This window comes from Dictyostelium purpureum, assembly GCF_000190715.1.
Source record: "Dictyostelium purpureum unplaced genomic scaffold DICPUscaffold_139, whole genome shotgun sequence".
Classification (NCBI taxonomy): Eukaryota; Evosea; class Eumycetozoa; order Dictyosteliales; family Dictyosteliaceae; genus Dictyostelium; species Dictyostelium purpureum.
This window is the reverse complement of record NW_003519476.1, coordinates 1-13,515: the sequence shown is the minus strand read 5'-3', so window position 1 is coordinate 13,515 and position 13,515 is coordinate 1. Positions and strand designations below refer to the sequence as shown.

Below are 13,515 nucleotides of genomic sequence, written 5' to 3'. Positions count from 1 at the left end.
GCGATAATAGTATAAGGGAATCTGTGATTGATAAAAAAGAAAACAAAAACCAAAAAAAAAAAAAAAAAAACCCCCAAAATTAAGCTTTATTTATGGTTAATTAATTAATTAAATTGGGTTTAAAATTAATTAATTATAAAGAAAGATTTTGATAGTTCATTTTGGTTTTTTTTTTTTATATGCGTTTCTTTTTTAATTAAAAAAAAGTAGTATTATTTTTAAATTATTATACAAATTCTTTTCCTTTTTTATTTTCTCAATTTTATAACCACATTGTAATATTCTTTGGTAGAATAACAAAAACAAAAACGCACACAAAGAGACCAAATTATCATTATTACAAAACCAACCTGAATCATTATAATACGCCAATAATAAATTAATAATAGCACACAATGATAAAACCACCACTGCTATAATAACAATAAACACACCCACAATAATAATAATGTTCCACACTAGACAAGTATTTTTTTATTAAAAATAATTTGCAAAATATATACACGCACACACACACACACACACACACACACACGCAACATATATATTTTATTAACGATGTGTTGTGAGTTTTATTTATGTTTGTAGTGTATTTTTTTGATACAAACAAATTAATATATTAAAAAAAAACAACAAAAATTGTTATAAATACCACAAACCCACCCCTTATTACCATTATTTTTATTATTATTGTTGTTTACTCATATTAAATTAAACATTATCCCACACACACAAAACTTTGATTTTTTTTTCTCACCTTCCATTTCAAACAATTTGGCACACTTACATACATAGTGCGTGTATCGATTTTTTTTTTTAAATTTAAAAAAAATTATTATTATTATTTTTTTTTTTTTCAATTATTTATTTTTTAATTTTTTAAAACCCCCTTCATCTCATATATTGCTGTCTATATAACCTTTAAATCAATATGATTTAAATTTTGTTTAGAAAAAAAAAAAAAAAAAAAAAAAAAAGTTTTATTTATTATTTCATTTTCCATCAACATACTCCAATTTTTAATTAATAAATATCGTTCATATTTTTCTTCACACACAACTATTTATTTGTTTTGATTTATTTGTTTTTTTTTTTTTTTTGATTTTTTTGACAATAATAAAATTTTAATTAAAAAAATAATATATATATTATTCACACATATAAATCCCACCCACACCCACAGACCACACATACATTTCATAACAGTTAAATAAATATATAAAACATATAATTTAATTATACATGTAATTCAATTTTATTTTTTTTATTTTATTTTATTTATTTTATTTTATTTTATTTTTTTCCCTTTTTTTTTTTTTTTTCATTTTTATTATAATTTTATTTTATTTTTTAATTTTATTATTTATTTATTGTTTCATTTATTTTATTTATTTAATATTCCTAAAATTTCAAACTTAACACTTTCTATTAATATCCCACACACTTTTAATCATCAATATACATAAAAATACATACACACAAAAAAAAAACAGATTTATAAATACCTTAATTTACTCACACATAAATATACCATACACTTTGGAGGTCCAATCCCCTCATAGAAAAATAATTATTTATTATTTTATTATTATTGTTATTATTTTATTTTTTAATTTTATATTATTTATTTATTTATTTATTAATTATTTGTTATAATAATAATTATTATCACATTTTTATCTATTTCCTATCATCAAATAAAAATTAATATTGTGTATTTTTAAAAATAATTTATTAAATCACAAAACATTTTTTTTTTTTTAATTTTTTTTTTCCCACTTTTTAAAATACTATATACTTTATTTTTATTTTTCCTCAATAATTAAGTTTCTAAATATATTAATTGTTTTTTTTTTTTAAAAAATATATAAAAATCAATTAATTAAAGAAAAATGGAATCAGATAATTTTTTTCAAACTTCTGTTCCATATTTTCAGGATTTTAATATGGGTAATCCATCATCATCGGCTAATAATTCAGGATTATCAAATAGCAGCAACCTTATGAATTTAAATGGAAGTAGTTCATCGTTATTATTTTCAAATAAAGGTTTGGGTAATTCAGATTTTCAAAATTATACACTCCAACCATCAGCCTATTTATCAAATTATAATATAAATAATAGCAGTAATAATAATAATAATAATAATAGTAGTACTAGTGCTACAAATAATATTAGCAATAGTTCAAATAATATAAATAATAACACAAATGGTAATATCGTTGTTGATGACTTTTTATATAAAAAAGTATCAGCAGCCAATAATATTCAAGTACCAACTACCCCACCAAAGGATTTAGGTTTTATTCAGAATATTTTACAACAACAACAGGAAATTTTCCAAAAGAAACTATCTGAGCAGGGAATTACTAATTTACCACCAGATCAATTGCAATTTATGTTTATGCAAGAGCAACAAAAATATTTATCAAATATAAATAGTAGTAATGGGGGATCCGATACAAATTTACCACCATTAGATAATTATCAATTCCAAGTGTCGCCACAAACAAGCCTTAATAATAGCAATAATAATAATAATAATAGTAGTAATAATAATAGTAGTAATTTTATAAATTTAGCATCACCACAAATTAGACAACAACCAATTCAATCCCCACAACAAGTTCCACAACCAATTCAATCACCATCTTATTATTCACCACAACCAACCCAAACTTCATCATCCTCATCCTCAACATCATCTTCATCATCTTCATCGTCCTCATCATCCTCTTCACTCCAACAATTACAGCAACAACAAATGCAACAACTTTTACAAATTCCAGGACATATGCAAACACCACAACCTTCACCTCAGCAAACACTACAACAGACCCAACAAATACAACAACAAAAAATTCAACAACAACAAGCTCAACAGTTACAAAATAAACCAATAACAACTACAACCACTACAACCACCACAAAATCTAAACCAAAAAAATCAAAAAAATCAGAAGACGAAGAATTTATTGATGAAAATGAAGACAAATCAAAGAATAAGTCAAGATCAAGTCAAAATATAGCAAGTAGAAATTATAGACAAAGAAAGAAGGATCATATTCAAGAGGTGGAATATAAAGTACAACAACTAACACTTGAAAATGAAAGATTAAGACAAGAAAACCATATTTTAAAGAAGGGCGATCTTGGTGATGTTATGAGACCAGATTTTGATTTCCAACAAGTATTGTTAGAAAGTCAAAAGTTAATGGCACAACTTCAAGATGCAGTAAATAAAGAGGATCATTCAACAATTGAAAATCTTTTACAACTTTATTATTTTGCATCTCAATTACGTACAACCGTTGTCGAAAGAGAAGTTGAAAAAATAGTTCATCCATATACTCAAGTAAGCACTTTAAAAAAGAAAACATTAATATATTTCTCTATACTAACAATATTTTTTTATTTATTTTCTAGGCTAGATTAGCAGTCATGGGTTACAGATCAAGTGCTGAAACATCTATTTTATTAAGACCATTTTCAACAAATCTTTGGTGGCCCAAGTTTGCCGACGAAGTATCATTAACAGAGGACCAAAGAAAAGCATCCGATATTTTATGGAGTGATCATTTAAAGATTGATATGGAGCTTAGAACCGAGCGTGATCAATTAGATAGAGAAATTAAAGAGTTGTTTTTAAAGAAAATCGTTAGCCATGGTACTAAAAGACCTGAGCTATTATTTGATCGTGAGATCACCTATAATAGTGAAATTGACTATCCAAGTTCACCACACTCATCACCCGGCTCATCTAATTCATCCAATTCACCACCAACCGCTACATCTTCACCAACACTTCAAAGCCCACCAGACTCACCACAAACCAATATCAATTCTTCTGGTGGTGTACAACATTCTACAAACTCAAGTTGGCATCACTCTTTCCATTCACCTTACCCAATGCCTCAAACTGTAGCACAAGTTTCTAATATATTCACCGAAAACAATAAACCACTAGAATTGTCAGAGTTACTCGAAGTCACAAGAAAACTTGAACTTTTAAAAAAGAATTTTGTAAAGCATCGTAACCTTATTTGCGATACCGATTTGGTTCTTTCAACAATCTTGACCCCATTCCAACATGCCAAGCTTATTTTAAGATTAAATAGTGTAACTTGCTATGATTTCTCGATTGTTGATACTATAACTGGCATCTGGGGCACTATAAACAGTAATCTTAAAGAGGGTTCATTCATTCAAAATCTTATGCCAGATCAAGACGGCAAATTTGAAGTATTGGAGAAATTTAAGCAAAATCAAATGGCTGATATAAAGAATTCTAGACCTATCAAATTGGAAAGCTTACAAAAAACCTATGAAAAACTTTACCAAACTGTTTTAGGCTCAGATAGTCCCAATTGTACATTTTTAAAACAAAATGATTATCAACATCAAAATTTAGTAACAGCAAGTCCAAATTATGCACATTCACCAACTATTTCAAGCCCATCACAACAAATTCCTAATTCTCCATCATTTGATCTATCTGCTGGTTGTAACCCAACTACAACCACCACCAACACATCTTCACCAATAATAACAAATGGTCTAACACCAAGTTTACTTTCAAATCAAATGCACATAAATGGAATACCTTCTCCATCAAATATTACAAATACACCAAATAATCAAAGTCCATCATTGGATTCTTTAAAAAATAAACAACAACCAAACGAGTCAAATAATACTAATACTAATAATAATAATAATAACAATAACAATAATAATAATGAAAATTCGACAAAAAAAAGTAATAAGGCAAAAAAGTTCCAATGGTATAGTTATAAAACACCAAGTGTTTAAAAAATAAATAATTAATATAATAAATTATAAATATAAAAAAATTATTAGTTTTTTTTTATAAAAATATAAATTGTCTTGTTTTCTAAAATTTATTTTTATTATTTTTCTTAATTAAATCTGACATTCTTTGGCTTATATATTCTTTCGTTTGGTAATAATGCGTTGGCTTTTTCAAAATCTTTTAATTCAACTAATTCTTTAATTTGATGTGCAAGATCGGTAACATCTTGAATTCTAACTATCCAATCTTCATTATATTCTTTAGTTTTTACCGCTTTAATACCAATTTGAATTGATCTAACATCTCCACAACCATCAATTTTACCAATTTTAAAATTTCTTTCTGGGTCCCATTGGACCACTATTTTCTTTTTTTCAGAAGGAATTGAACTTTTTGCAGTTTCTGTAGAATCTATATGATTTTCTAATATCCATTCAAAAGCTGAACGTTTTATATCAATTGCCAAAATTCTTTCTTTTAAACAAAAAATAAATAAAGTTAATAGGTATTAATATTAAAATTGCTTTTTATCCAGTTTTATTATGTAATAATACCTTGGTTGTGTTTTGTTGCATACCCTATTTATTTAAATAAAAAAAAAATTTTAATGTTAAAATATTAATATTAAAAAATAAAATTATAATTAATTAAATGATGAGGTTTATTTACATACCACTTCTATAAAGCATCCAACAAAAACTTGGTTTAATCCATGTCATACGGTCTTGTTTCCATCCTGATGCTTCAGTAAATCTTTGATTTTTAATAGCATCATCTGCAATTGTTGCTTTATATGCTTGATAGACTCTAACGGTTTCGTCGTCATATACTGCATTAATAATTCTTTTATACCCTGACATTTTATTATTTATTTAGTTTATGATATTGTTTTATTATTAAATATAAATGTTTATTTTATATTATTTAAATAGTTGTTGAAGAATATAAAACTAAAAAAAATAATTTAAATATTAAAAATAAACAATGTTGAGAATTTTTAAATAAAAAAAATAATTTTTAATATAAACAATTTTGAGAATTTTATAATAAAAAATAATTTTTAAAAAATAAAAAAAGTAATTGTTTTTATTTAAATAATTTATTAAACTTTAAAATATTTTATCTGATTGTTAAAATTAATTTATCAATGAAGAAACCATATATAAACATAAAACAAATAAAAATTAATTGCCAAGAAATAATAATTTTCCACAAAAATCAAATTTTTTTTTTTTTTTAATTTTTTAAAAAAAAAAAAAAAATCTTTTAAAATTTTTATTTTATAATTTTTAATAATATTTATTTCTTCAACCATTTATTTCTTTTTATAAATAACTTTAAAATGTCAAGTTTTGGTGATAGGTTGAGAATGTTTTATTCAGATGAAACAAATAAAATCAATTCACAACAATCATACACATCAAAAAATAATAATAATAACGAAGATAATAAAAATACTAATAACGATGAAAATGATGATTTATCATTTTTTGATGATAAAGACACAATAAATAAACAACAGCAAAGCAATAACGATTTTCAATTTAGCGATGAAGAGGATAATAGAAAACCAACAGATAATAAAAATATTAAGGTTTCATACGGGGTCGGATCTAGTGCCAACGAAGATGCAGACAGAAATAAAAAGAATAATGCAATTTTATTAACACCAAAATCCTCTTTAAATAAAAGAAAATTAGATGAAGACGAAATGAATCAAAATAACAATCAGTCTTCTAAAAAACAAAATAATAATAACTACAACAACAATAGTTATAATAATGGTAATAATAATAATGACAATAATAATAACAAATCAATTGTAATTGATGATGATAACTTTAGTTTCTCAATTGATGAAGATGAACAAAATTTACAATTACAACAAAATCAAATTCAAAAACAAGCTTCCTCAGACGAATTACAAAATAGATGGCAATGGAGGGCTGATGATCGTTGGGTTGACTATGATATCGAGAAGATGTACCAGTTGGAGGATGCTTTAAATAACAAAAAGAAGAAGTTTGAGGTCGACGAGGAAAGATATGTAGATTTAAGTTCCTGGAAACAAAAAAGAAATGATTCTTTAATTAAACAAAGAGAAGTTAGAAGAGTACCATTTAATATTAAATCTACAACATTACCAAATAATATCACTGGTGACCAATCAAAATATAAACCAGGCTCACCAACAAACAGCTCATCATCATTCTCGAATGCCTATTCCTCATTTAAGAGTAGCAATAGCAGCAGCAGTAGTAATAATAGTAATATACACACACTTAAGTCAACTAGTGGCAATAATAATATTACTAACAAAGGTAATAATAACAATAGTAATAGCAGTAATAGCAGTAATAATAGTAATAATAGTAATAATAGTAATAATAGTAATAATAGTAATAATAGTAATAATAGTAATAATAGTAATAGTTGGTATTGGAAAGATGATAGTGGATGGAAGGAATATTCAAAAGAAATTATTAACAAAATTGAAGAAACCATCTCAAAAGGTAACAAAAGAGTACAAATTGATGACGAAAGATTTATAGATTTAGAACATAACCTTCAAAGAAGATATGATGATATAAATAAAGTTAGACCAATTAGAAAAGGTAATTCTGCTGTGTCCAACACCAATAATAATAGTAATGTACAAAAAACAACCTCAGTAGCAACATCAACTCCATCAAAGTTAACAAATACCTCCAGCAACTACTTTACAAGCAACAAATCAAATAATAGTAATAGTAATAGTAATAATAATAATAATAATAATAATAATAATAATAATAATAATAATAAATCTGCATCAAATAGTGCACCAAATCCAACAGGTGCCAAATGGTTATGGAGGAGTGATTCAAGCTGGGTAGAATATAATTCAGAGCTCAATATTGAAATTGAAAATGGCTATAAAGAAAAAAAAGATAAAATCATAATTAGAATTGGCAACGAAGATAAGATTATTGATTATAAAGCATTTTTCCAAAGAAGAACTGATGATCCAAGTAAAAGAAGAGAAATTAAACGTGAAATTGATCTAAATCTATCTGGTAAACCAACAAATAATAATAACAACAATAATAATAGTAATAATAGTAATAATAATAGTGGCAATAAAAATAATGGTAGTAATAAAAACATTAATAATAACAAAAGCAAATTTGATGATGACAGTTTATTCGAAGGCGAAGGTTTCTTTGGCAGTAAAAATAAAAACCAAAGTGAAGAGGATTTAATGGCAGAAGAATTAGATTTCAACGATCCAGATTTTAGAGAAAAGAAAAGAAAACTTTATGTCTGTGGTAAAGACTATAAAACTTTAAATGACCTTCCCACTTGGTATGATTTCTTAGAGAAAAATAGACACAGGGTTAAAACATCAAATTTAATTAACGAACCAGATCCAGCATTAAATAAAAAGATTTGTCTTTATGGTGGGGATATCACAGCACTAGAAGTCGATGCTATTGTTAATGCTGCTAGATCTTCTTTATTAGGTGGCGGTGGCAGTAAGTATTTTAATATAAAAAAACAATTTTAATTTAAACTAATTCTTTTTTTATTCAATTAATAGTTGATGGAGCAATTCACCAAGCTGCAGGTACAGGTTTAGTAAACGAATGTGAAACTTTTGGTGGTTGTAAACCAGGCGGTGCAGTTTTAACAAAGGGTTATAGGCTTCCAGCCAAGTATGTTGTAAGTATTACCCTATGAAATAATATTACCAATCACCCATTCATTAACAAGTGTTTTATTTTAATAGATTCATACTGTAGGGCCAATGGATAAAAATCCAGAAACATTAAAAAAATGCTATGACTCATGCTTAGATATCGCTTTAAAAAATAATCTTAAAACTCTTGTATTTTGTTGTATTGCAACCGGTGTTTATGGTTTTCCAAGTTTGGATGCTGCAAATATTGCATGTGAAACAATTTATAATTGGCTCAAAGTTCACTCAAAAAAAGTGGATCGAATTATATTTTGTATTTATACAAACGATGATTATAAAATTTATGGAAAATTATTACAACAATATTTCCCAATACATCAAGAATAAAATTAATTAATTAATTAATTAATTAATATTAATCAATTTATATTTTTATAAAACCAATAAATTAAAATATTTTATTTTCATAAATTGTTGGGAAGAAAAAAAAAATTATTTTGGTTGCGTTCTTTTTGCCAACAAATGTGATGTAGTTAAAAAAACGGTGTGATGATAGGTATCAACTCAAATTTAAATGTGAATCTTAAAAAAAGACTTTTATCGTTTTTTATTATAAAATAATTTTTTTAAAATAATTTTTTTTTTTTATTTTTTAACTTTTTTTTTTTTTTTTATTTTTTATTTTTTTTTATTTTTATTTTTTAATTTATTAATAAAAATATAAATATTATTAATATTATAATGTTTATTTTTGTATATATATCACTTTAAAATTAACTAAAAAATAAAAAATAATTTATAAAGTTGGAAATGAATAATTGTGTAAATAATAATCAAAATCATAAACAAAAAAATAGTTGTAATAAAAACAAATAAAAAAATTTAATCATAATAACACACAATCAGTTATACTTATATAAAATCACAAAACATCTCTTTTTTTTTTTTTTTTTTTTTTATATTCTTTTTTTTGTTTGTTTTTATATTTTCTATATTTAAAATTTTGTATAAATCAATCAATCAATCAACAATCAATCTTTAATATATCTTTAATATCTTTAATTATAATAATAATTTAACATCAATAAAACACACAACAATAAAATAATAATAGTAATAAAATGAATATTTTAATTAATAAATCATTTTTAAAAACAATAATAATAATATTTTTAATAAATGTAAAATTAATAGCATGCATGGTTTATGATAAAGAGTTTAGTTTCAATGGGAATTATTATATGGTACAGCAATTTGGTTTTGATAAACACGGTACAGTAGAGATAAATGTAAAATCATTAAGTTTAATAGGTTTATTAGATGAAAACACAAGTGGTGGTTATAGTCAATTGTTAGATGTTTCATCATTGGCCATAAATAATAAAAATAAAGACAATAATAATTTTAAAAATAAAATAAAAATAAACAACACTAATAATAAAAATAAAAACAACGATAATAGTAGCAGTAGCAATAATGATATTCCAATAGAAATATCTGTAACCAGTGGTGATAATTCGACTACTATAGGAGATGTATCATCATCATCTTCTTCATCATCATTATCCTCAACAACCTATTCATCATCTTCATCATTATCCTCGACATCCACTTATTCATCATCCTCTCCCACTTCTTCACCAGATATAAATTACTATTTAAATAATAATAACAATAATGATAATAATAACAATAATAATGATAATAATAATAAAAATAAAAATAATAATAAAAATAAAAATAAAAATAATAATAATAATAAAATTGATATAGTACAGAATGAAATTATTAATACAGCTAAAATAAATAATAATTATAATATAACATTATGGATTTGCCAAGATCGAGATTATCAATCATTAATAGGGTCATCACCATCAAATACCATTGAAAGTAAACTATGTCAAGGTAATTTAAATACCGCAAATTGTCCAATTAGGAATGTAACATTAGCATCAGGTACATTTGAAAAGTTTTCAATTGAGGTTTCTGATATGTATAGAGTAATTGTATTAAAATGTGGTGATTCTAGAACAGCCAAAATTCATTTGGAGTATACTCTTAAAAATCCTAATGGCCATTTAGAAAAAGGATACCTTCAATTACCTTTGCTTTATAGATATATAGTAATCATAATGTCAATTCTCTTTGTTATAGTGATAATACATTGGTATTTACATAGAACAGTTTTAAATGTTATCCATTATATCTTATGTAAGTTTTTCAGTTTATAATACATTTTATAAAAAAATATATTAACATAGTTTATTATTACTATACAGTTATCATTTTATTATTAAAGCTAGTTTTAATTATTATAGCACTCAGCTATTGGACAGATGCAAATAGTAGCGGTAAATTTAATATTACACTCCGATACTTTTTAAATATTTTTTCAGCATTATCAGAAACCGCATTTTTTTCAATTTTATTTGTTTTATCTAGAGGTTTAAAAGTTACAAGACAAACATTAACAAGGTCAGAATTTAGAACTATTTGTATTATATTGTTATTCCTTGTTACAGTACTTTTATTCTTCATCTTTTTCAATTCCATATATTTTTATTTAGCATTAATGATATTGTATTTTTTTATGATGCCAAAGATTTTCACAAATATCACAAAGAATCTTAGGGTCTTATATGCCAACATGATACTTTCAAGGTAAATATTATAATTATTTTTAAATAACAATTTAACAAATATTAATATTTTAAATTTTAAATAGATATATTAGTAATACTGAATCTGTTAACAATATATCTTTAAAGAAGAAGGTATTTACCAACTTAAGATCTGCTGTTGTTCTTTATTTGGGCGCCATTCTCTTTGTAAATAGTCTTAGAATTGTCATGGTTTGGTATCTATATTGGCTTGCTTACAGTTTATCAGAACCCATGTTTATTTTAATGATGGTATTCCTTTGTTATTCCTTTAGACCAAGCAACAGCGATTCAAATATATTTAGAAACTCAAATTTAGATTCAATAGATTTTACAGAGATCGCAAGAAATATGGAGTCTATTTTAAATCAAAATACCGATCCAATTTTATTATCAAATATGTTAGAGATACGTTCTTTTGATCCAAATACCTGCTTTATTATTAAATATCCCAGCCAAAACTCCAATTTTTCGATAGCAATCCAAGAAACTCCCAGCAATCATAACACAAATAATAATACCAAAAATAAAAAAGATGATTAATTTTTTTATTTTACACACATAAATTTTTTTTTTTCCCATATTAATTAAAATAAAAAACTCCTCAATAAATTGTAAAATGAAAAGAGAATGCGAAGGATAGACAGAGAAAGAGAATAAATTTATTTAAAGAAAATTTTTTTTTTTTTTTTTTTTTTTATAGTGAATTAATTTTAAGTTATTATACATATAGATAAATATAATAAAAAAAATTAATTATTATTTAAAATGAAACGAATATTCATTCTTGTATCTTTTATTAATGTCTTTCTATTTTTTGTCTTTAATCTATCTCTCTTGCCTTTAAACCAGTTTTTGATTTTTATCTCTTCGACTTGATAGCGAAAAGCAAGATTTCTGATATCTTCTCTACTCGGATAAGGGTTGTTTATAAAGAACTTTAATAAATAAACCAAAAATAATAAAATTTACATTTAAAAAAAAAAACATTAGTATCATGTAAAAGTAATTTTGATCATAAAAAAAAAAAAAATTCAAATAATAATAACTACGGATTTCAAAAAGATTTATTTAATTATTTTTATGATTATATATTACATTTTCAAGAAGATCTGTACTAATTCCAGATGATCTGACATTTCTTGGTTGAAAAATAAAAAATATTAATATTAATATTAATTATTATTAATTTTAATCCTAAATATATCTACCTTATTGATCTACTATTAAACTCTTTTATAATCATTTGAAATGATATAGGTATTATTGTTTTTTTCCTCTTCTTTTTTTTTTCTTTTGCAATATAATAATTTTTAAATTAATTAATTAATTTAAAAATAAAGAAAAATAAAAAAAAAAAAAAAAAGGTCTTCTTTTATTATGCAAATATTTGTGTGTAAATTTCTATTGTGATAAAATTATTATAATTTTGATAAATATAATTGTGGTAAATTGAAAAAAATAAAAAAAAAAAGGATGAATTTTTGTTTGCTTTTTTTTTCTTTTTTTTTCTTTTTTTTTTTAATAAATTATTTTTTAAAAAAAAATAAATGAAGATTATAATTGAACGTTAAATTTTTAAAGTGAAAATTTTTTTTTTTTTATATTATTTTTTTTTTGTATTTTTTCAATTTTCTAAAATTGAGAGATCTTTCAATGTTTAATTCATTTCCTCCCGTGGGGTATATTTAAATATTCACTGGACTCTCTATCAAACGGGTATTTTTTTTTTTTTCTATTTATTTTTATAAATTTATTATTTATGTCATCAACATTAAAGAAAATAACGGGTTGTCTTGATTTTTCTTCTTTTAAACCTAGTGGAGGAAATAAATGAAACCACACGTGTGCCATAAGTGTGGCCCATTTTTATTTTTGACATTTTCCATGAAAGATATTAATTTTATCATAAAATTTTTTTTTTTTATTTTTTTTTAAAAATTATTATTTTATTTTTTTTAAAATATTGTTTTTATTTTTTAATTAATTTATTTCTAATACGACTATAAAAAAATTTATACCCTTTTTTATATTTTTCTTATTTTTCTAAAAAAATTGTTTTTTTTGTTTTTTTTGTAAAAAAAAAAATATTTTATTTTTTTTATTTATTTATATTTTACATTTGTATATTTTTTATATTAAAGTTTTATTATTGTATTATATATTTGAATCTTTATTTATTATTTATTATTATTATTATTTTCGTTGTTTTTATTTTCGCTATAATTGTTATTATTATTGTATTATTTTCTTCTATATTATCCAATGCAACGTTTTCAAATTTGGTTTCATCCATTTCAATTTGCTTACTATTTGGAGTTTGAATTGGTTCCTATTTTCAATAGGGTGGATTTGATTA

The 13,515-nt window shown here is 23.4% G+C and overlaps 5 protein-coding genes across 5 annotated transcripts; 3 read left to right on the top strand and 2 right to left on the bottom strand.

The window, feature by feature from the left end:
• Positions 1 to 1,892: 1,892 nt before the first annotated feature.
• bzpA (uncharacterized protein) lies at positions 1,893 to 4,813 on the top strand (the record flags this gene model as incomplete). The annotated part of the gene is made up of 2 exons (XM_003288537.1): positions 1,893 to 3,356; positions 3,428 to 4,813. The coding sequence occupies 2 exons, from the start codon at positions 1,893 to 1,895 to the stop codon at positions 4,811 to 4,813; spliced, it is 2,850 nt and encodes a 949-aa protein (XP_003288585.1).
• Positions 4,814 to 4,920: 107 nt separating this feature from the next.
• DICPUDRAFT_34288 (uncharacterized protein) lies at positions 4,921 to 5,674 on the bottom strand (the record flags this gene model as incomplete). The annotated part of the gene is made up of 3 exons (XM_003288521.1): positions 4,921 to 5,288; positions 5,369 to 5,392; positions 5,488 to 5,674. 3 exons carry the CDS (start codon positions 5,672 to 5,674, stop codon positions 4,921 to 4,923), a joined length of 579 nt encoding a protein of 192 aa, XP_003288569.1.
• Positions 5,675 to 6,156: 482 nt separating this feature from the next.
• Positions 6,157 to 8,880, top strand: DICPUDRAFT_152820 (uncharacterized protein; the record flags this gene model as incomplete). The annotated part of the gene is made up of 3 exons (XM_003288536.1): positions 6,157 to 8,329; positions 8,395 to 8,516; positions 8,584 to 8,880. The coding sequence occupies 3 exons, from the start codon at positions 6,157 to 6,159 to the stop codon at positions 8,878 to 8,880; spliced, it is 2,592 nt and encodes an 863-aa protein (XP_003288584.1).
• Positions 8,881 to 9,656: 776 nt separating this feature from the next.
• DICPUDRAFT_18291 (uncharacterized protein) lies at positions 9,657 to 11,693 on the top strand (the record flags this gene model as incomplete). Its single annotated transcript, XM_003288535.1, has 4 exons — positions 9,657 to 9,804; positions 10,138 to 10,707; positions 10,776 to 11,157; positions 11,222 to 11,693. Coding segments are annotated over 4 exons (1,572 nt in total), but the record flags the coding sequence as incomplete, so codon positions are not given.
• Positions 11,694 to 11,855: 162 nt separating this feature from the next.
• DICPUDRAFT_92118 (uncharacterized protein) lies at positions 11,856 to 12,428 on the bottom strand. The gene is made up of 3 exons (XM_003288520.1): positions 12,368 to 12,428; positions 12,255 to 12,297; positions 11,856 to 12,094 (listed from the first exon to the last, which is right to left on the bottom strand). The coding sequence occupies exons 1-3, from the start codon at positions 12,400 to 12,402 to the stop codon at positions 11,909 to 11,911; spliced, it is 264 nt and encodes an 87-aa protein (XP_003288568.1). The 5' UTR covers positions 12,403 to 12,428; the 3' UTR covers positions 11,856 to 11,908.
• Positions 12,429 to 13,515: the final 1,087 nt, after the last annotated feature.